General features: G+C 40.9%; 1 protein-coding gene across 1 annotated transcript; it reads left to right on the top strand.

Annotated features, from left to right (window-relative positions):
- The first annotated feature begins 7,379 nt into the window (after window positions 1–7,379).
- Window positions 7,380–20,738, top strand: ercc6 (excision repair cross-complementation group 6). Its single transcript, XM_085369308.1, has 22 exons — window positions 7,380–7,429; window positions 8,010–8,215; window positions 8,305–8,533; window positions 8,704–8,824; window positions 8,945–9,059; window positions 9,646–10,357; window positions 11,664–11,795; window positions 12,116–12,274; window positions 13,178–13,313; window positions 13,561–13,731; window positions 13,824–14,000; window positions 15,245–15,361; window positions 15,803–15,898; window positions 16,564–16,782; window positions 17,203–17,313; window positions 17,909–18,028; window positions 18,286–18,380; window positions 18,865–19,010; window positions 19,108–19,683; window positions 19,824–19,989; window positions 20,121–20,199; window positions 20,292–20,738. The coding sequence occupies exons 2-22, from the start codon at window positions 8,020–8,022 to the stop codon at window positions 20,736–20,738; spliced, it is 4,320 nt and encodes a 1,439-aa protein (XP_085225434.1). The 5' UTR covers window positions 7,380–7,429; window positions 8,010–8,019.
- The last annotated feature ends 1,310 nt before the right edge of the window (window positions 20,739–22,048 follow it).

The following is a 22,048-nucleotide window of genomic DNA, read 5'->3' as shown; positions in this document are numbered from 1 at the left end:
GTTCCTAGCTTTGTCGGCTATGAGCAGCCTTAACTCCATGGTCCATGGGCCTTCCCTTGAATAAATCAACCACTCTAAATGCTGACATACTGAGGGCTGCCCCTAGCAGCATATCGTCCCCTCACAACACCCCACACTCCTGTTATAAATCAGATGGGGATCACAGAGATGGACAGGCAGACACAGGGAGTATGGACAAAAGACTCCCTTGAGGCAAAAACTCCATAAGGACCGAAGGCTTCTGTCTCTTTTTAATGCATAGTTTTAGTTGAGCAATCTTACAACCACAGACCATCTTACAACTGGAAAATGTACGAAAAATAAACAATAATAAACATGAATCAAATTTGATTTTCTTGATGCCTAATAAAAGTCTTTCGATTTATATTTTTTCTCTCTCTGTTTTAAGTATATTTAATAAAAGACAGTCGGTGATTTATTCACCAGCTCCTCGAGAGACACTGAACCCCAAATTGCATTTGCCAAATGAATGACATATAATAAATTGCCTTTGCTTGCCCAGTTAAAGGACTTCATGTTCTTTCTTAGATTGCAAGCATATTGTGACCTCTGGGCTCATGAAAAACTTGCCAGGGTCTTGTGTTCTTTTGCACAACCTTAAACGTGACCCAACAGCAATGATAAACTCACTTTTCGTATGAACTCCCTAGCCATAACGCAAGGCAGATGCTTTTATACTTAGTTTCTCAATATATATCTGCACCAAAGTAGCAAAATCCTTTGAGATAATAAATAAATAAATAATTTCAAAATGTAATGGGTTTTTTATCCAAGTCTGTTCAGCAGATAAACACTCCCGAGGCTGAGGTTTTACTGTAGATAATGTAATTCTAGAGTTATGAAGAAGTGTTGAGTTGTTTCCTGTTCCCAGCAAACTGGAGTATGCAGTGGCAGGAAGAGAGAGTTTTGAACCCGAAGTTTGAGCTGACCTTTGTCACCAATCTTACATTACTTTTATTGGTTGTGCCCTTATTTGTCCCAACTTTGGGAAATCCCAGTATTTTCATTCCCCCCCCCCCCCCCCCAAATAACATCTGATAATCTACTTTTTAAAAAGGAAGTCCACCTTTTTTTTTATCATCTACCCTTATGATCCTTTGTACATCTTGGTTCAGCATTCCACCACCTTTGACTCACGATGTTGTGCTGTATCACTTCAGTTTACTGCCAATCTGCAATATAATTTCCCACTGGGTGAGGTCTCTGCACAGAGGTCCAACAGTCAAAGTTCTGTGTGTTCAGCACACATTTCCGATGACAGTACACATGTTTCTTATTAGACTGAGAGAACAAGCACACAACAAACAATAGGGCTGTTCAAAACTTCTCTATAGATGCATTCCATGTGGGCACAATAGCATCAAACCTATCTCGCACCGCAGGGTAGCGGCACAGAGAAATGTGAGGAATCTGACAGTTAGTGCTGAAAGGCGTGGAAAATCACAGCTCAAAGGCAAACGAGTCAAAGAAAAGTGAGAAGTGTTTGACAGTTTGGAATTTCTTTTTTTGTCCATGCCAGTCAATAAGAGGGTATTAAAGACAAAAGATAAGCTGCTGATAATTAACTGTATTGATAGTGGGGGTTTTAAAAGGTTCCCTTTAGTGTTACTAGCTTGTAAATAAACACATTGGAAAGCTGAATGATGGAGAGATGTGTGGAGAGAAAACTGAATGAAAAAACATTTGCACAGTTAGATGTGCAGTACGGGTGAAGTGTTTGAGTTAGATTTGAATTCACAATTATTTTTACTGTTTGTAGCTTGTCGAGCATGAGCCATAACTCAGTTTAAACATTTGGGAGGTTAACAGATCTTAGTAGTTTTAAGGTTTCCTGTTATAGGAAGTTTACATTACCGTATCAGCCTTCTTAGGTGCTCCCTGCGCACATGAGTTGACAGATAAACTGCTGTTTTTTTTTACCAGAGGCAACTGTCCACAGTACATCTATCATCAGTTTGACAACTACAAATGTATGTTTTAGCAACTTGCGAACCGAATGCTGGAAATCAGACCTCTGGAAAAGTAAAATATACTCTGGTCTGGAATTGTCTAGTCTCTGCTCAAGCTATCTTTTACATCCGTTCTACTGTATTCCCTCTGCTTGTGTTTCAGGTCAAGGTCTTGTGAGGCACTGCTGCCACTGTATATCATCATACAAGTCCTGATTTCTGTGTTGTGGTCTGCAGCTATCACTGGTTGGAGTCCTCCAAGCCGCAGCAAAGAGAAGAGTCTTGTTATCAATGGAGAGTGATGCAGAGCTAAGCCAGCTCTCGCACAGTGAAACACAAAGGCACACACACATAAACACGCAAGTACTCATACAATACGTTTTGCCCACATTGCGGTTCTGGTGGTTTCATGTGATGTGTCACCGAACCACACAGACCTCATCCTGATTCTCTCTGGTGTGGTTTGTTCCAGCTGTGTTTGAGGACTACTAAATGCACACTTCTGTGTGAACTCACACTAATGTGTTGACACAAGCTGACCTGGAAGAGGTAGGCATACAGTGTGTGTTCAAATGTGCTCAGCCTTAGCTGGAGCTTGCATGCAGGTGATTTCCTGTGCTCTCTAGGAATCACTTTAAAACCTTTTATTTGACGATTAAAACCGTTCTCCCCAGGCCTAACGTTTCTGAATTGTTCACCTCCGAAACAAATTTTTTCTCAAGATCTTTAAAAGAGCGCAGCAGTGTACATCTGTCATGTGGTTATGTGTAAATGCACACCTGCTGCTGAGTGGAATCACATCCAGATGAATTAGACATTTACAGCAGCATGGCAGTGGTCTGATGCACCCGGATGAGAGCCTAGCCCACCCCTGTAATTATTGTCAGACACACAAACAGACATGTATTAGCTGGGACAGGAGAGCACATGGGAGACATTAGCACTGCCAACACTGACACACATGTGTAAAGCATGCTGTGGCTGGAATATACATTAATATAGACATGACGATGCTTTACTCATGTTGATTTATTTACCACTTTGAGGCTTAAGAGAACATCATAGGCCGTATGTCTGCTCAGTTGGGCCATGAAGCAGGCACTCAACAAAGAAGCACGAAGCAGGGGTTCAACTTAATGCCGCACACATCAGCAGCTGAAATTAGAGGAATTTATTATGTGTGTGTGTGCTTTTTTAGTTATCTTTAGCCGTCTTTACACATTAACTTGGGTGCTGGTTTTGGAGAGTTTGTATGCCTGGGTGGGATGTGCAGGAGGCAGACCATGTGATGACCACTCACTGGCTGAACATACCCCAGAAGACAACCTGCAGTGTTCTCACATCGATGCAAATCGTGACAACCAGACATCACACTAACTTTGCTCCAGGGAGCTGTAAGGCTAAAGACCATTTAATGTCTAATCCAACCTCGTCAGATGTTTGCGTTCTCATATGCCCGGTGTGGGGTGATGAATAGAAGCGTTCAGGGCTGCAGTGCATTTTTACTATTGGCTTCAGGACAAGTGAGCTTCCACAGTGAGTTTGTTAGTTTCAGTTTTGCTTTTATTTTGCTTTATCAAAATTATAGGGGGATTTTTCAGGGACAAGAATTTCACAATACAAATAGAAGTGAAGGCTGTGGCGGATGTTGACTCAAAGTCAAGTAGACTTCCCAGAATTTAAAAATAAATAAATAAATAAAAAAAATCTTTAAAAAATGGACCAAACAATGGATCACAATAGCTCATTGTGTTAATAAATTTCACAAAGACACACAACACACACACATTTTTTAGTTATAGGTATTTATAGGTATCTATGACAACTAATATTTTATATGTGAGGCAGGTATTTCTTTCTTTCTTTTAGGAACCAGAATCTGTTTATGAAGTCATATCATGAGGATGTGTCTTTCTCATAGTGACAAAAAATAAGCCATCATTACATAAATGATTGAACTGTAAGGTGTAGACATGATTTAAGGTTCAATTTTAGGTTAAGGTTAGTCAAATAGTAGTTACGGTTATAATGAATCTGCAGGAAATGAATGTAACTCAATGTAATGTCCTCTGAAGTCATGTATTTATATGCTTACATGTGTGCACTGTGACAAATGGAAGTGTGACATAGGGTAACTCTATCCCTGTGGCCTACATGTGTATGTTTATATACCCACAAATGTATTAGGTGTCAACTGAGACACGGAAATTGAACTGTATATATGTAAGAAAACATTTATTCTTGGACTACAACTCATTATTTTCACCGTCATTTACTCTGCCAATTATTTCCTTCCTCAATCAGTTAATGTTTTAGAGCATAAAATGTCAAAACAGGATGAACAGATACACATATGATCACATATTTAAGAAGGTGAAAGAGGCAAATGTTTTGAATTAAAACACTATCAAATGCAACTATCAAATAAAAGAATGTGTCAATGCATTTAGTTGTCATATATTTTGTAAATCAGATTTTCATAAATCATTCATTCATTCATTTGTTCTCCTTGTGTAAATGTGTGTATTGAGAAGAAACTAGGGTCTGTAACTATAACAGATCTCCAGTATATTCACTTGAAGAATGAAGTGGGAGGGAAACAAAATGTCCCAGAGCCATGGAATTACTCTGAGAAACCTATCTCCACCATCATGACCATTCAGAGAAGAATGAAATTATACATTAGGTTTTGTGGGGGGAAAGGACCACATGAAATTATAACACTATCCCTAGCTGCTTACGATAACCATCAAAAATGAATACCTAACTCTAACTCTTAGCCTAAACCTAACCATAACCTAATTGTAACCCTGACACTAAAAATTTTGAGTCTGAAAATTGCCTTCAAACTCATGAGGACAGGTACTTTTGTCCTCACAAGATGTCTAAACAGGTCCACACAGCAAAAGAAAGTCTTAAAAATTAAAATCTTTCGTACGAGGCTAAAGAAAGGATCCGGTTCATCAACACAGCTAATGGACCAGTTCTTATAGAGACTGTATTCAAGCGCTACTCTACTCAAGCACTTACAGCGCTTTGTACAATATGTGCCATTCATCCATTCATACTAGCACTTTTTTCCACATCGGACTGTTTTCTATCTGGTTTTCACACTCTGATGAACACATTGGAAAGAACTCTGGGTTCATTATCTTGGTATCCAAGGATACTTTGGCAAATAGACTGGAGCAACTAGGGTTCAAACCACCAATCTTCAGATTAGCGGGTTATTCCTCTTCTACCTCCTGAGCCACAGCCACCTCACAATATCAACATAGATTAAGATCAAGATAAATCTTTGCCATCAGTTGGAAGTACGTTTTGGACGTGCATCCTTCTGTTTATTGTGATCCAGTGTTTCAGAATACAACCTATAAATTAAATTAGGAGAAAAACATCTTCTGCACACCTATGAGAACTGTTGGATTCATGAGAAGAATACTGTATAAACAAAGATAATGACCACAAGGAGCTCCCTTGATTGTCTCCCTAGCTGCCTCACCAAATTCTTGTAAAGTGATTTCATTCTCAAGAAATTCGTCTGGTCCCAGAGAGATAATAAAAGTTACCGTTACTGAAAGCGAGGAGGACTGTGTTCCAGCGACAGCAGATGAAACACAACTTCATACTGGAGCATGTATCAACATTTACAGTATTTTGACACAAAATCCATAAAAAGCAAGGACCACCCCGATTTTCACACATATAAATTCGAACCTATAACACTGCCTGTAAATCTTGCCCCCTGTGTTATTCTACTGTCAGGATGCAAAGTAGCTCAGAGCAGCAGTGTTAACAGTACTCCGCGGCACCCTGGGAGATTTGCACCCAACCCTCATACGCCTTATAAATCTACAATCTACTCTGTGCATACAAAGAAGTGGGAGTTATCACAACTACATCCATTTAAGATAAACACTTTTGCTACCTGTGAGCTTGACATGGTCTATCAGTTAAACTTAACCAGTTGAACTTTCCCTACATTATAAAGCACATAAAAGCACAGCTGTGTACTAAATATTATCTCCTCCTTCTCTTGATAAAGGCTGGCAAGTACTGGTGAAATACGTGAGCGATGGAAGGGGAAGATAGAGGTTTGCATTCCTCTCTGCAGCTCATCGTGTGAATGCATCAGTTTATTTGCCACCTATGATGATTTTTAAGCAGCTCGATAGTTTATTTAACCCTTCTTGACTCCTGTATGCGGGCCCCTTATATACACTACCCTGAGAGAAAAGAAAAAAACAAGGAAAACACTGTGGCTGTGAGCTACCTGATCACAGCTCTACACTCTGCAGGTCTTCTACTAACTAAACTACAAGGTTTTGCTGCAGCACACTTTTCTTTTAGTTCAAATCTTAATCTCTGGAGAGGTTCCCCTGAAGGTGACCCACATTTACTGGTTAAGCAAATAAAACAGGAAAATGTCTCCATTTTCCTACATTCACAAGCCAAGGGTGACAGCAGTATTCATCCTTATATAGCTATGTTTGCTTACACAGATAACACTGTTTGGAAAGATTACTGACTACTGCTCATGCGCTAAAGTGCAAGACGGAGAGGAAATTTTAATTAAGCCCTTCATTTATTTTTGCATGAAAGTGGAAATAAACTTCCTCTCAGAGGTAAATACTTGGAGCTCCTCATCCATGAAGCGTAGGCTTTCCAAGACTCAGAAAAAAATCACAGACACTTGGCAAATTAGAGGAAAAACATAATATATAGTGTCTTAGTAACATGTGGGAGCCCCACGTGCCACCAGAAAAGTTTCTGTGTGACTCTACAAATCCCAAGAAATCTACTCTCCAAAGAAAATGCCCTAATTTGGTGTTTTAATTTTAGTGATAAAGAGTTCTGCCTAACATGTTTATCCAAAATCAACAATCATTGTTCGGTTAAGCCAAGGTCTGATGACTGTCGGGGTCATAGTGTATGATTCATGTTATTTTATGACGTTCTCATCACTCTGTGATCCTTTGTGCCTGTAAATGGGATCATTGTCATCCTCTGCCATTAGTGCAAAAAAGAATTTTATCACAAGATAAAGATCATAACTTCTGTGCTGATCTGCAGTGATCCTTCCCTCTAAGGAGACAAAACAAAAAATGCCTGCAAAGCAGGTAGCAGACCCACCAGATCTTCAATCTTCTCGGCATTTTCCTTTAATTTGTCACATTCTTGCATATTAATAATGACTGAAGTGTCTAAGTAGTTCCCTAAAAACGCAAAGAGTTGTTTTTGAAAATGTGGTTCACAGTTTCTCCAATGATAAGGCAAAAATAAGTGGTTTTGTGGCGCCATCTAGAGTGCAATGTTCTCTGCTGCTGCCAACCAGCAGAGGGCGCTGTTCAGCAAGTTAATCATTGAACGGATGCCTTCACTAACACCGGAAACCAGGAAGCGGCTGGTGAACAATATGACATAAAGCGAGCCAGTGATGTTGTATAACTGCACGTTTTGTGAGTATCTCATTGTCACTGTCGCTTTGACGCTGGGCTTAATGGACCAGATTTTACTCAAACAGCGAGAAACAGTGGGTGCTGTAGTAGGAACATATCTGAACATGTTTGGTCCTTTGAACGTCCTCTGTTTGTTGAAGCTGAACAGCTGATGATGTTCGGCTCACTGTTAGCTTAGCAGGTTAGCCTAGCCACGTAAACAATAGGTTGTGAGAGACTTTAACGTTTCTTTCAGTTTTATGCCTATCCTATAACTCAGCGTCTAACCGCTAATGTGGTACCTTCTTTCATTTAAATTGGTATTATTTACATTCATTTCTTCCCATTACGAGCCTCCACATTCACATAATTAGTTTAAGACCCTTCCGTTAATCGTTATTAACCATAGATATAAGCTTGGTTTAGATTCCGATCATTACATAATACCGTTCAGAGTTAACGCAGCCTTTTTGGACGCAATAAAAAGGCGACAAGCAATAACTGTTTAGTTTTATTTCTCTATTTAAAGCAGTTCTTTAACAGCTTAGACGAGACAATGGCTTAAATGACTTGTTTGACATCTGTTTGACACTTCTGGCAGCTGCTTCACTATGCCTGTAGACGGTACAGAGGACCAGGTGCCCTCCTCTCTTTCTAGCCCGGCTAGTGCTGCCCTCACCCCGGGAGGAACGGAGGAGGATGGAGCTACAGGCGGCTCAGCAGTCTGTACTTTCCCTGAAAACAGTCAGGCCCCGGAGGCTGCTGCAGCCTATCCTGCCAACACTGGACCTGGGGAGGGCAACAGCGGTGAGCTGTGCAGCATGTTGAGAGAGGAGATGGAGAATGTCATTATATCCTTATAAAATCATTTCATGTGTTATCTTTGGTGCATTTAGCTGGGAAAAGGTCTGGAGCATTGCTGCAGATTGACCGACAGCGCATCCAAGCAGCTTCTGCCAGTTCGGGAGCTGATGAGCTCCAAGGTCTTGGTGTGGCTGTGTATGACCAGCACATACTTGAACAAGGTGTTTTGCAGCAAGTGGACGAGGCGATCCAGGAGGCCAGTCAGGCTGCTGTTAAAGCTGAAGCCGAGAAGGAGTATCAGTCTGTGTTGGATGATGTCAGGTACAGGAATTTAAAAAAACAAAACAAAAACACAAATGGTTTGTGTGTGTTGTGTTGAAGTAATCATCTTACTTTGTTGAGATGCTATAAACTAAAAAAATTTTTTATTAACAAGTAGCAAAACGTCAAGGGACTAATAAGTCTTCTGCTTTTAATCATGTGTGTTGCAGGTCTGTTACAGCATCTTTAAAACATATCAACAAGATTATTGAGCAGCTTTCTCCTTACGCAGCCTCCAGTAAAGACATCAGTAGGAAGATTGAGTCTGTCAAAAGACAGAAAGAAAATAAGGTAAAATACTACATGTGTAACGTTTTAAAATAAAGTAATCTGGTTTATATGATGATGGTGTAATAACATAATAATAATAATAATGGTGTGATTGTGGTGATGAAAAAACTTGTCATACAGGAGAAACAGCTGAAGAAAGTCAGAGCCAAACAGAAGCGACTTCAAGCCATTCTGGGAGGAGAGGACACTCAAAGGGTGGAATTTGAGTTTTTGGCAGAAGATGATGGAGAGGAAGGTAACGTGTTTTTGTGTACTGACTGGAAACATTAACCACTGATCAGTGGGTGGAAGCAATTTTTGTGGCAGCCAAGATGCCTAACTTGTAGCATTCACTGATTATGGTCCATATTAGGTTGATGAAGGAAATTTACTGTGCATTAATTAGAATAGCAGGGTGTCCATTTGCTTTCTGCCTTCAGCAGATTTCACTTCTGACACAGGCTTAAATAGGTGTGACAACTCTCCTCTTGTATTGTTTGTTGCTACACAAGTCTGTTTTCACACATAACAATACACATAATATGTATTTCACACCTAAAATTCAAGCTAGCAAGAAATATTTTCATGTACTGTGAAAAAGAACCCATAACTACACTTGTCCTCAGTTGTAATAAAGGTTATGCTCTCAGTATATTCCATGACTGCTCCGTGAGTTATTCGGTGCATATTTAACCTGCAGTCACATACTTCCTGCACACTAGCCGAAGTATTTCCTACATAAATAGACCCTTCTGAATCCTTAAGAGTTTTCCTGTAGGCATTCGTGTTGATTCTGGCAGTGAAGAAAATCTCTGAATCTGTATTTGTGTGTGTTGTACCAGAAGCGGGACCATCCACGTTGGGCAGTATGCTTATGCCATCTCAGGAGACCGAATGGGAAGAGCTTATCCGAAAAGGTCACATGACTCCTTTTGGAACCCGAATCCAACAGAAGGAGGTAAAGAAGGAGCCACGAAAACTGATGCTTGCGGAGAACTCTGCTTTTGACCAGTACCTGGCAGACCAGGCCAAGTTGGCTACTGAGAGGAAGAGAGTCCCTCTCCTTAAGAAGAAGAAAAGCTCTGGGGTTGGAACCGGTGGAGATTCAAGAGAGAAAACCAAAAGAACTGTTTCATCTTCCAAGGATAAAAAACTGCGTAAGCGTATGCGAAAGCTCCAGGTAACTGCTTTAAAGGCCCATCCTAAGGCCCGGCCCAAGGCTGAGCCACAGCTCCAAAAGCAACGGAGAAAACGTCACACTGAAGGAGAGGAGACAGACAGTGAGGGGTCAGAGTACCTCCCCAGTGATGAAGGAATAGATCCTGACCAAGAGGAGAGAGAAGCCATGGAGGAGGGCTTTGGAGATGATGATGAAGAGTATGAGTTGAAACCATACAAGAGAAAAACCGAAGGGAAAGGGAGGAAAAAAGTAAAGAAAAGTGACAGTGAGGAAGAATACCACCCTGAAAGTACAGATGAAGAGGATGATGACAAGGGAAAACCGAAAAAATACAAAGATGATGGAGATCTGGAGTATTATAGGCAGCGAATAAGGTACGATCATGCACTACTAACATTGCTCTAAACTCATGTTTAGATCTGTGGTTGGGTGCAAAGGTGTGCAGAGTTTTTACAAAACGAAAGCAGCAACTTATGCCTGCATATGCCTTGCTCAAAAACCCACCAGATTGTTCCTTTTACTTTGCATCACATTTGTAATGGCAGTGCTGTGTGCTATTGTTATTCCTTTTACTTAAGGAGGAAGCAGTTGTCTCTTTTTCTGCTGGCTCCATAGTGCAGAAAGAGAGTTAATCCCAGATGAGATTGGCAGCTGTTTCTTGACTAAGCAAATTCACTCCCTGCTCTTCTTCTCTCTCTGCTCTCACACTGGCCTAATTATCCTCCTGCACATGGTTTTATACACTCACTCACTCTAATGCTCAAATTAATGGAAGAGCAGCCCTAATGAGATTTCATATTTATAGCTGCCAAATAAATTGTGTTGGCATGTGTCCTTTTTCTACACTATAGTGACTGAATGTCAATTCCACAGCATAGACACGGCATGGACGGTGAGACTAGCTTATACGTGGAATGATATTATTAGAGCGGGCGGTATTTGTAGTTGGGTGGGAGGTGGAGTGGGGGCAGAAAAGTGTAATTAACTGAACCAATGCTTAGTCTTGACTTAATTAGAGAGTGTGGTCTCCCAGGCCTAGCTTAAGGACCAGTTTCGTGGCAGGGTGACAGGACCAGGCCCAAATGAAGATGGATTCTTATCCTCTGTACCTCACACCTTTCTGGGGAACTCGCACTACTAATTGTCTGTATCAATCTTCATTTGCTGTGCGACGACTGTGCCTCTAACTGCCCTCTCTCCTGCACTATTAAAACTGTTTTCCTTTAACATTTCCCTTTTTGCTGTAGATGTTTCACCGCTCAAGGGAAATACCTTCAACTCAAAACATTCGCTATCCTTACACCTGTGTAGACAAATGCTCAAATAACGCATGGAGTGCGAGAGGTGCAAATAGAACACCTTTCTATCCAGTCTCCACTTATCCTGTTTAGGTTTGCACTATATTCACTTGAAATGTCTGATTTAGTTTGGATCTCTTAGTTGTTTTCATTTTGCATCTGTAGCAATATACATCACTGAAAGTTTAAACAGGTTGAATTCTTCACTGTTGTTCAGGTAGTGTATTCATCTTTTTAAAAGAGGAAGCAGGTGTTTGTTCTCAGCACCCAGGCTCACTGAGCTTACCCCTTGCGGTTGTGAGCTTCTAACTAAAATAAAGAAATTCATTTTATCACATCGGTGTGCAAACACTTCATCAGTGTATATTAATTTTCTCAACAGGAGATGGAAGCGTCAGCGTCTTCGAGAAAGGGAGGAGAAGAGAGAAAGGGGTGAGGAGCTAACCGATGACAGCGATGCAGAATTTGACGAAGGCTTCAAAGTTCCTGGTTTCCTCTGGAAAAAGCTTTACAAGTAAGTTCAGTCCGAAACATTGATTATGGGAATGAGTTATGTTAAATATCCATGCATGTAGATAGAGCCACTTTTATCAAGTGATAACAAGGACTAATAAAACATTTTTCGCATAAAGATTATATGTGTACTTTGTTCTGCATCACAATCACTGCTCTGAAAAAATAATGATTATTTCATCAGCAAGCCTTGCAAATTTATTTGTTCACTGATCTATGAGATTACTGGCAACCCTTTATGTGTGTTTATGTGGATTGTCCATGGTTGCTGTTACAGCCATGTGTTTCAAGTGTTTGCATTCATGTCAATGACCTTTTCAGGTACCAGCAGACGGGTGTGCGGTGGATGTGGGAACTCCACTGTCAGCAGGCAGGGGGCATCTTGGGGGATGAGATGGGATTGGGTAAAACCATCCAGGTCATCAGCTTTCTGGCTGGACTGAGCTACAGCAAACTGAGAACCAGAGGGTCCAACTACAGGTGTGCGCACACACACATGCGTACACACAAACTGTGTCCAGAGACTGTGTGTCTGTATGGTATGAATATTTGATTAGGGGGATTTCTACTTGAGAGTGTTCATCTGAATTATTAAACATGTTTCAATTATCAGACTCTTCACTTTTTTTATTTATTTATTTTTACTGCGGACATCAGAGAAAACACTGACACTCTGTGTGTGTGTGTGTGTGGGGGGGGGGGGGGGGGGGGGTTGAAAGTGAGAATGCGTTAGAGTGAGTGTCTGCGTGAACCCTTAAAATGAATTTCAGGCTCATGAGGTGGGGGTAGAGCAGGTGGGTGACAACAAATCAACCGCCAAAAACATGACGGAGCGCTGCTGATAATCTGGTTTTACTTCCTCGAACAACACTCGTACATTTATTGGGTGGAGCTTCCCTAATGGTCAATACTCTGTCTACTATAGACGCCCACAAATTGATTGCTTGCAAACTCAATTATGGTCCAATATCAATAGCTTCCACTAGGCAGAGGTTCATACCAGCCCATTAGTGTATCTTTTGTGCGTGCCTGTGTGTGTGTTTGGCAAAGTTCTTGTAGATTTTCACAGTGGAGCTGAGGATATCTCCACACACTTTCTTTGATTTATTGTAAGTACAAGGCTTTGTAGTTGCATCATTCCGCTGTGCGCTGTTCCTCATCCTTGAATGCATCATATATTGTCATTGCAATCTAAGCATATATACATTATTTTACTTAATAGGGAAAAGACCTTTTATTTTACACTGTAAAAATGATGGCTGTGATTTGCTACTGAAGCCTGCTCAGGTTATCCAAAGTTTAATGAACACAGTTCCATTGTTTACCCATCTTAATCTCTGGTTTTCGATTAAACACGTGTCTGTGGTGTTTGTTTCGCTGTAGGTATGCTGGTCTGGGTCCAACAGTCATTGTGTGCCCAGCTACAGTCATGCACCAGTGGGTGAAGGAGTTTCATACCTGGTGGCCTCTTTTCCGAGTGGCAGTCCTACATGAAACTGGGTCCTTCACTAGCAACAAGGTAGCTGTTCATGAGTTTTATACAATCTTTTTTTTCCCTCTGGGGGGCACTAGAGTTCTGTTTACAGTATTAGCTCCTGACCTTACCTCCCACTCTTTCCCTCTTTTTAAAGCCACATTGATAATGATGCCCTACTTGGTACATTCTTTGAAGTATATGATACTAGACATGGTTAATAACTGCACTGGTTTATATTAAGGTTTACATATTAAGGTTTGTGTCTTTGCTTTTTTCCCCCATGTTGCAGGAAAAGCTCATTCCAGAAATAGTAGCATGTCATGGTATCCTTATCACTTCATATTCAGCTGTGAGGAACATGCAGGAAACCCTACAGCTCTACGACTGGCACTACATTTTATTGGACGAGGGTCATAAGATCAGGAATCCAAATGCTGGAGTTACTGTTGCTTGCAAACAGGTATTATATACTCATGGACACATGCATCAACATAAGCAAAGTTCATGCGGTTGTAATTAATTAATAATTTTTTTAAATTTTCTCTTCTCTAGTTTCGCACTCCTCACAGATTCATCCTGTCAGGCTCACCAATGCAGAACAATTTGAAGGAGCTGTGGTCTCTGTTTGATTTTGTGTTCCCCGGCAAACTGGGGACATTGCCTGTTTTTATGGAGCAGTTCTCCGTGCCAATTACTATGGGTGGATATAGTAATGCATCTCCTGTACAGGTACACACACAAAATTGTGAAATAATTTATTTCAGTTCTGGTTGTGTGTCCTTTCCCTCTTTTGAAGTGGAATAATGTTATTGTAATGGTAATATCATTCCAGACAGGAGCCAGTTAATCCAACAACTCTACTATTTCTGTAACTGTATCATAAGGGTGGAGCATAAATGGGCTATGCTAATTTGAAAATACCTTCTATTCATGTATGCACAGTTTTGGAAAGCTTGATGGAAGCCATTAGGTGCAGTGCACGATAATGTAGGCCCATGCAAGAAAACTTGTGTGCATCCCCAGTGTGTGAGAGAGGGAGAGGCTAAAGTAGAAAGGCGGGGAGCTAAATTGTAGCCCTTTGTCATTAGTGTCCAATCGTTAATAACTCACTGACTGAATAGATTTAATTATTTAAGATGGCTATTGATGCTTCTTCCGCTGTCGATAATAAAAACCTTTACTAATTATTAATGTTATTAAATGGTCAGAGAGGGCAAAGCTCTGCTGCCTTATCTTCTTCTCGATATTCTCAGAGCAGCAAAACAGGCCCTGAGATGATACATAAAGTTCATGTATGTTCAACTAGATGTATGTTTTAAAAAAAACATATGTGTTTGAGGTGGGGCTTTATGAGCATGTGCATATAGGCTCTATTACTGAGGCATGCATTTGCAGCCCCATGTGAATCCACTCAACAGCTTGCGCCGAGATCACTGGATCATCTGCTGCCTTCCTCGTTTTTGTTTTTTCTTTCCTCTCCACTTTACCCCATTGAGCTCAAGATACCACCATGTTATTGTCCCCTCCAGCTTTGCCAAGGGTGTCTTTGATCCCCCCCCCCCCCGTGGATCCCCAGTGAGTTAATGTTTAAAAGACTAACTGGCTTTTAGCACTGACCCTACATACAGTTTAGCAGGCCATTTGCAGTGGGGCTTCTAGTGTGGACCAAGTGTGTCTCAATCTCCCCCTCTGTTTCCACTGGAACTGGCCAGCAGCACTGATGAAAGAAGGCTGTGTCCCTCGAGACCAGCAGCACTCAGATCAATGTTGAATGGCTTGTACCGCTTAGAGGGACAGCAACATGAGGTGATGAGAGATAGCAGATGAGTGGCCAAACAACAGCCATGCCTTAGGAAACATGAGCGCTGACAGGAGTGTGTATGTGTTTGCTTTGCATGCTGACCTGAAGGTTCCTTTTGTTTTAAAGCAGTTTGTTTATCCTTAAAGGTATGATTTTTATTTATTTTTTTAAGGTCCAGACAGCATTTAAATGCGCATGTGTGCTGAGGGACACCATAAATCCTTACCTGCTCAGAAGAATGAAGGCAGACGTCAAGGCTAACCTCTCCTTACCTGACAAAAATGAACAGGTATTCATCATACTCTAAGACACTTGACCCTGCTCTAAGTATTGAACAGCGTCTAACGCCTGCATCTCTTAACAGGGGAGATGTTTATCTGATTGGATGTGACTATTATGTACCACATCTAAGGAGTATTTGATGAATGTGCATGGCCCCTGTCAGGTGAAACCAGCTAATAAAGTCCCAGTAAAGTAAAAGAAGCAGGTATTCATTAAGGCGGCTGGTCTCTGGTCTGTCCTTGCGGCTGACGCTGGTGGACTTCTCAGTCCACTTCTGCTCATTAAGTCAGTCCCTCAGGACACCGGTGGCTTCAAAAAAAGCCGTTGCTTCCTTCTAATTTCTCTTCTCAAACACTTCACTTCATCAAGGGGCTTTAAAGTGGATGTTCACTGCTCATTATAAACTCTTACACTGCCCTCTATTGTGTGTGTTTGTGTCTGTGTGTAGGTTCTGTTTTGCAGATTGACAGCAGAGCAGCGTCAAGTGTATCAGAGCTTCTTAGATTCCAAAGAGGTCTACCAAATACTAAATGGGGACATGCAGGTGAGCCTTCATAGTTTGTGTTCTGCTTTTGTGTTTGGTTGACACACACTTTACGAGGATAAGAAAGTAGAAGACTTCCTGGAACAAGACATGCATTATTTAACCACCTAACAGAGGCATTTCCGTTTACCTCCCTCTCACAGAGACATTGTGTGGATTTTTATCAACTCTCGTACAATTAAAGATCCCCACCTTTAAGTGGAATCTGTGGAATTGAAATTATTTTTGCCATGTAAATTATGTTAAACCCCTAATAGCTTGACTTTGGTATTGTTTAAGAGGTTCAATTCGAGAAGGTTGTACAGTTGTGTTTCTCACAGTAGTGAAACCCTTGAGAGAGAAACTACCATTTATCACCACTGACCAAATGGACGTGGTTGGAGAGCTAGAGGTGACCACAGATTATGCATATACGCACACGTGCGTGCTCTTACAGACGTATTCAGTGGTCACTCTCAGTCCATTAACCACCATTACTAATGCAGTGACCACTGGGCCTTCATCAGGAAAACTGGCTAAATTGTCTTTAAATAAATTATGTAACTCATTCCTGTAGATTTTTTTAAGGTGCAACACAGTAAAAATCTGTAAATTTATCAAAGTTGACATCAGTTCTGCTGACAGCGTTCATGAAGGAATCTCCTTTTTCTTTTTGTCTCATGTAGGTGTTCTCAGGTTTGATAGCTCTGCGTAAGATCTGTAACCACCCGGACCTTTTCTCAGGCGGACCCCGGATACTGAGAGGAATCCCTGAGGACCAGCTAACTGAAGAGGAACACTTTGGCTTTTGGAAGCGCTCGGGCAAGCTGATTGTTGTGGAGTCGCTGCTACGTCTCTGGTTCAGACAGGACCACAGAGTCCTGCTCTTCACTCAGTCCAGACAGGTGAGGAACACTTTCCTGAAATAATCACCAGTATTAAAGACGCATTAACAGTGGTTTGTATAAATACAAAAGATTTTTGTAAAGCCAAGATAATTCTTTCCTCCTTTACATCTTAAATTGTGGTGTCATGTGTTGCCAGCTACCTATAAGCCTGTTAAATTTAGTGTGTCTGTGAACGTGCGAGACAGAAGGAAAAAGTGAGGAAGTGAGAGAGTGTGTATATGTGATGGAGGCCCCAGCTGTTGCAGTCAATACCAATGAGATTATACCTCAGAGGGAACCTGAGACCCTCCCTGTCGGTATCTCTGTCCATGTAATATTAATCTGCTCTAATCCTTTTAGAGATAATCCAAACCTCAGCCCTTCTTTCCCCGTCTTTATCTCCTCTTTCTGCTGTCTTTATCCTCCCACTCCTTCCAGATGCTGGACATCTTGGAGGTGTTTGTAAGGGAGAATAACTACTCGTACCTGAAAATGGACGGCACGACTACAATATCTTCCCGACAGCCTCTCATCGCTCGCTACAATGAGGTAAGGATTAGTCATCTCTAATGGCTGTATGTGTTTCCAATGAAAATCCTGCCCTGAGGGACCAAATGCTTCAGTGGAATCCTTCTCACCCCGAGGTGGGGACGCTAATTGATGAAAATCTGTTGTTCAAAGTGGATGTGCTCAATTTTCTGTGTGTGGAAGATGTTGAAATATCACTTAGCATTAAAGCACTCTTTAAAACTAAAACTTTTTAAAAATGTGTTGTATTTTTTGTATGTAATTTGTATAGTATATTTTTTTTCTCTCATTTCTTTTCTAAATGTACTTGTATATTGTTCACATGTTGAAATAAATTACCAATCAATCAATCAATCAATCTAATACTAAATCTGATCAACATACACTGCATTTAGATAAAGCTGTTTTATCGTCTTTAAATAGGGTTTAATTTGAGAATAATTTGAGAGCAGGAGATTGTTATCTTACTTGCATTAAATTTTAACAATTTACTAATGAAATTTTTTTTTTACAGGATTATAGCCGAAAGTGATTATCAAAGAGAGTATGAAATTGCAGATTGGGTTCATTAATCACCAGTATTTTCTCTGCTTCTCTCTTTTCTTTTCTTTTTCAGGACAAATCCATTTTTATCTTCTTGTTGACCACTAAAGTCGGAGGTCTGGGAGTCAATCTGACTGGAGCCAATAGAGTCATCATTTATGACCCAGACTGGAACCCCAGTACTGACACGCAGGTTAGACAGCCACACGTAAAATAATTAAAAACATTGACTCAGTGAATTATTTCTCATGTGAGTCTTAATGTTCCTTAGAGTTGTGATTTGTCACATTAAATTGCCTACTTTTTTTTTTCTTGTTGGATGCCAGCTTTTCATGCGTTTCCAATTTCTTGTTGCCTGGTTCACCTGCTGCTCTGTAACATCGCTTTTCCTCCTTTCTCACTGAATGCTCGGTTTAATCATTTGCTCTGAATGTGTTACGCTGCTCGCAGGCTCGCGAACGGGCTTGGAGGATCGGTCAAAAGCAGCAAGTAACAATCTATAGACTGCTGACTGCTGGGACCATTGAAGAGAAAATCTACCACAGGTCAGACAGCAGTTTACTTTTCTAAGCACTTTATAAGGATAATATTCAATTGCAAAAACAAAATCCTCTGTTGGCCATTGTGTTTTCTCTCACCGAGCCTTTTTGTTTCAGTTTTCTTTCTGTTGATTTCACACATTCATGAGTATTGGCAATGACGTGACTAATTGCTTACATCACTGCTATATTAGTACTTGCACTGTCCCGGTTCTAGGTAATTGAAAAGCATTCCTGCATTATTAAATGGCCAATTGAGGACTTCTAAACTGTTGCTCTGTTTGTTTTTTTGTCTGTAAAGTGCTTTCAGAAAGCAAGTTGGAAAAACTGCAGGCATTGTGTTTTGATACCTACAGTGGTGAGGTTAACTAATGTGCTCATCCATCAGCCAAACTACTCTGTGGTGACAGGGGATCAGGACTGCATGCTGAGCTGAAATGGCAGCTTGCATTCAAGTATGTAATTCTGTATTTTATCTGCTGTAATTCAGGCAAATCTTCAAACAGTTCCTAACCAATCGAGTACTGAAGGATCCCAAACAGCGACGGTTCTTCAAGTCAAATGACATCTATGAGCTGTTTACTCTAGCTGATCCAGATGGAGGTCAGGGAACAGAGACAAGTGCTATTTTTGCAGGTCTGTTGAAACATTTCATTGTCCAGTTATTGGGTTGTTAAAATAAGCTTGAGGGATTTAATTTTATTTACTTTGGTTTATTTCTCCCTAAAAACAGGCACAGGTTCTGACATCAAAGTGCCCAAAAAACCCGAAAAGCCAAAGCCATCACACAAAGTAAATCACAGCAGCCATGCACATAAACACTCCTCAGCAACCTTCATTAATACAGGTACAGACAGCACGCACACTCCTACATTAAGGGCCGGAAGTACGTCTCCATGCAGTAAAAACTCTCAGGGTAAACAAAATGTCCCGATAGACAGTCCAAGCACCAACCAGGATGCTGTAGATATAGCGCCTGCGGGACAAAATAAAAACAGCGACTGTGATGCAGCCAAACCAGACACAAATACCTCAAACTCAGCCAGTTTTCACCAGCACAGAGACAAAAACTCTGCCCGGACCAGCCCACAGAAACACAGGGAGAAGAGGAAACACTGTGACTCGGACGACTTGAACAAACGCAAACATAAGAAACACAAGCGCTCCCGGGATGCTCGATTCGAAGGCCACCGCATCTCTCATTTGGTAAAGAAAAGAACATTTAAGAAATCCGAGAGCGAAGACAATGCAGCAGAGGACCAGAAGAAATCAGACGATTATGTCTTGGCAAAGCTGTTCAAGAAATCTGGTAGAAGTTTTTTTTGGTTGGTTTGTTTGTTTTGTACCGTCTGCAGTATCAGAAATTTTTATATACAAGATTTGCGAAACGGCAAGCTTCTTTTTCTTATTTTCAAATGTGCTGTTCTTTTCTTCCATGGTGTTTCTCAGGTATTCACAGTGTGATGCAGCATGACACCATCATAGAGTCTTCCAATCCTGACTATGTTCTTGTGGAAGCAGAAGCCAATAAGGTGGCTCAAGATGCCCTTAAAGCTCTTAAAATTTCCCGGCAGCAGTGCAGACTGCGCTTCAAAACTCCTCCTGCCCCTGCAAAGTATGTAGTCTCACACTGACACGGTGGGGTTTTTTCTTTTTCTGTTTTTTTAGAACTTCACTAATTTAATTTAAAACAAACTTATCATTTTCTCAAATGTATTTAAGGCATTCTCTTGTTTGCCTTCTCAGGAAACGCTTTGGACAAAAGAAGAATTCTCTCTTAGCTACACCTTCTGTTCAGTCTGTTCCCACTTCAACCAAATGCAAGGTAATGGCCAGGTTCTCATTAAAAGATGTTACTCTGTGTTTTTTCATTTCTGATGCCATTTTTGGGTGTATTCATTGATTTCTTTTGTTTAGGATGCTGCTATTATAAAGAAGTCTGTGTCAAAGAAACCAGGTTCGGGAGCTCATTTTAGCGGGGAGGGTGCAGAAAGTGACTTGAATTCCACCCCGCTGTCATCCTCCTCTCTGCTGGCCCGGATGAAGGCCCGTAATCACCTCAGCATGCCCTCCAGGGGAGAAGAACCAGAAGAGGAGGAGGAGGATGCCTCGGGAGCTGCAGGGAGTCTTCCTGCTGCTCCGCCCACTGAGCACGATGAGCTGTTGGTGGATCTGCGCAACTTTGTAGCCTTCCAGGCGAGTGTGGACGGACAAGCCACCACCCAGGAAGTGCTCGAGTATTTCAAACCGAGACTGACCCAGGAACAGGCTCCTGTCTTCAGAGAACTACTCAGGAGTATCTGTGACTTTCATAGGACCTCTGGTCAGGAGGGCATCTGGAGACTCAAAGAGAGCTTTCGCTGAGGGAAGAACATTTAAACACCCCTTCAAGCTCAAGCTTACAGTTGTTGTCTTGCAACCTTCTTGTTGCTTGCGTTCAGGAAAGACATTTTGCCGTACAGTCTTGGGTTACCTAATGAAATCATAATTAGTTAAGCAAGTCTTGAAGGTAGTTTCTGTGATTGAGTTTGGCAGTTGTTCTGTTCTTTTTTTCATTGTTGCTTGTACCTGGTAATACTTGAATTCATTTATTTTGATTTGACTAAAACGGTGTAATATCATATTCAGATATGCGTTTACTCTCAAACTTTGTTCTTCAAAAACCTCAGCGATGTCAGATTATACCAACTTTCTGTTAAGTTTAAGAATAGGGTGCCATTTTATACCTCACTAAAGGTTTTTGTAGATTTTATAATAAACTTTCTTGTACACTGTAGGGGTTTTTGGTCACTTCAAAACAAATTAATATTGCCTCTCCGTTGTTTGCAGGCATTTTAAAAACGGTGTTTTATATTAAAAAAATAAATGCAATTCCATATCTTGCATGTACTGTATGCAATAAATCTGATGGCTGCTTTTCTGGCTTTGTTATTTCAAAAATACACAGATGTAAAGGAAGATTTATGATTATGAATATATGCCAAACTATTTGCAGGTTACAAAAGACATGTGGGACAGTTTTGAATCAAGAACACAGGTAAATGTGAGGACATTAAAATAACAAGATAACTCAAAATTGGACGGAAAAGCTGACATACCTTTTATTTAACTGTGGTGCTGACCAGGGTCCTGAAATAGTCGACGGCTTATGCAAAATCTGCAAAACCTGAACTAGTTAAAGTTTATTTGTAAATGTGTCTCGACCTACGGAGATGAGGAGTAATTGCATTTAGTCTTTTAAGCAATCATCAGAGGATGGAGAGGAAAGGCGCTGACAGGAAGCACACACACACACTTAAGGCCTGCACTCTTGTCAAGAGTTGTCTAGACCAAATATTGGGATAAAGTTATCAACCGTTATTTGATTTCAATTTTCTCCACGCACCTCACCGAGGTCATAATAACAACTTTATTTTCAGTGGTGCATAAATTAATTACGCGCATTTAATAACTAAAATATCATTATATTCCCCCTTTAATAACATAAACGCTGCACGCCAGGGAAACCCTTAATAGCGCGGGGCCCTGTAACTGGCCATTATCCGCCTGTAATGATATTACAGAACCAATTACGCGCCATTAGAAGGGATTTTCTGCACTTTATGTGGTTTAGTCCAATCCCGCACTCCTCTTCTAAATTTCAGCTGCTTCTCGAAGCCTCATTTTGCCTCCAC

This window comes from Diplotaxodon limnothrissa, linkage group LG13 (genome assembly GCF_057381915.1).
Source record: "Diplotaxodon limnothrissa isolate DT_005_m linkage group LG13, D_limnothrissa_male_GT1.1, whole genome shotgun sequence".
NCBI classification, from domain to species: Eukaryota; Metazoa; Chordata; class Actinopteri; order Cichliformes; family Cichlidae; genus Diplotaxodon; species Diplotaxodon limnothrissa.
Note: the sequence above shows the minus strand (reverse complement) of the source record. Positions and strands in the feature narration are given on the sequence as shown.

Excerpts from the sequence above, each read along its gene's own strand:
- ercc6 (XM_085369308.1), top strand. The coding sequence starts at position 8,020 with ATGCCTGTAGACGGTACAGAGGACCAGGTGCCCTCCTCTCTTTCTAGC. Across the intron at positions 12,275-13,177 it reads ACCAGAGGGTCCAACTACAG|GTATGCTGGTCTGGGTCCAA; the intron begins GTGTGCGCACAC and ends GTTTCGCTGTAG. Across the intron at positions 14,001-15,244 it reads GTAATGCATCTCCTGTACAG|GTCCAGACAGCATTTAAATG; the intron begins GTACACACACAA and ends TATTTTTTTAAG.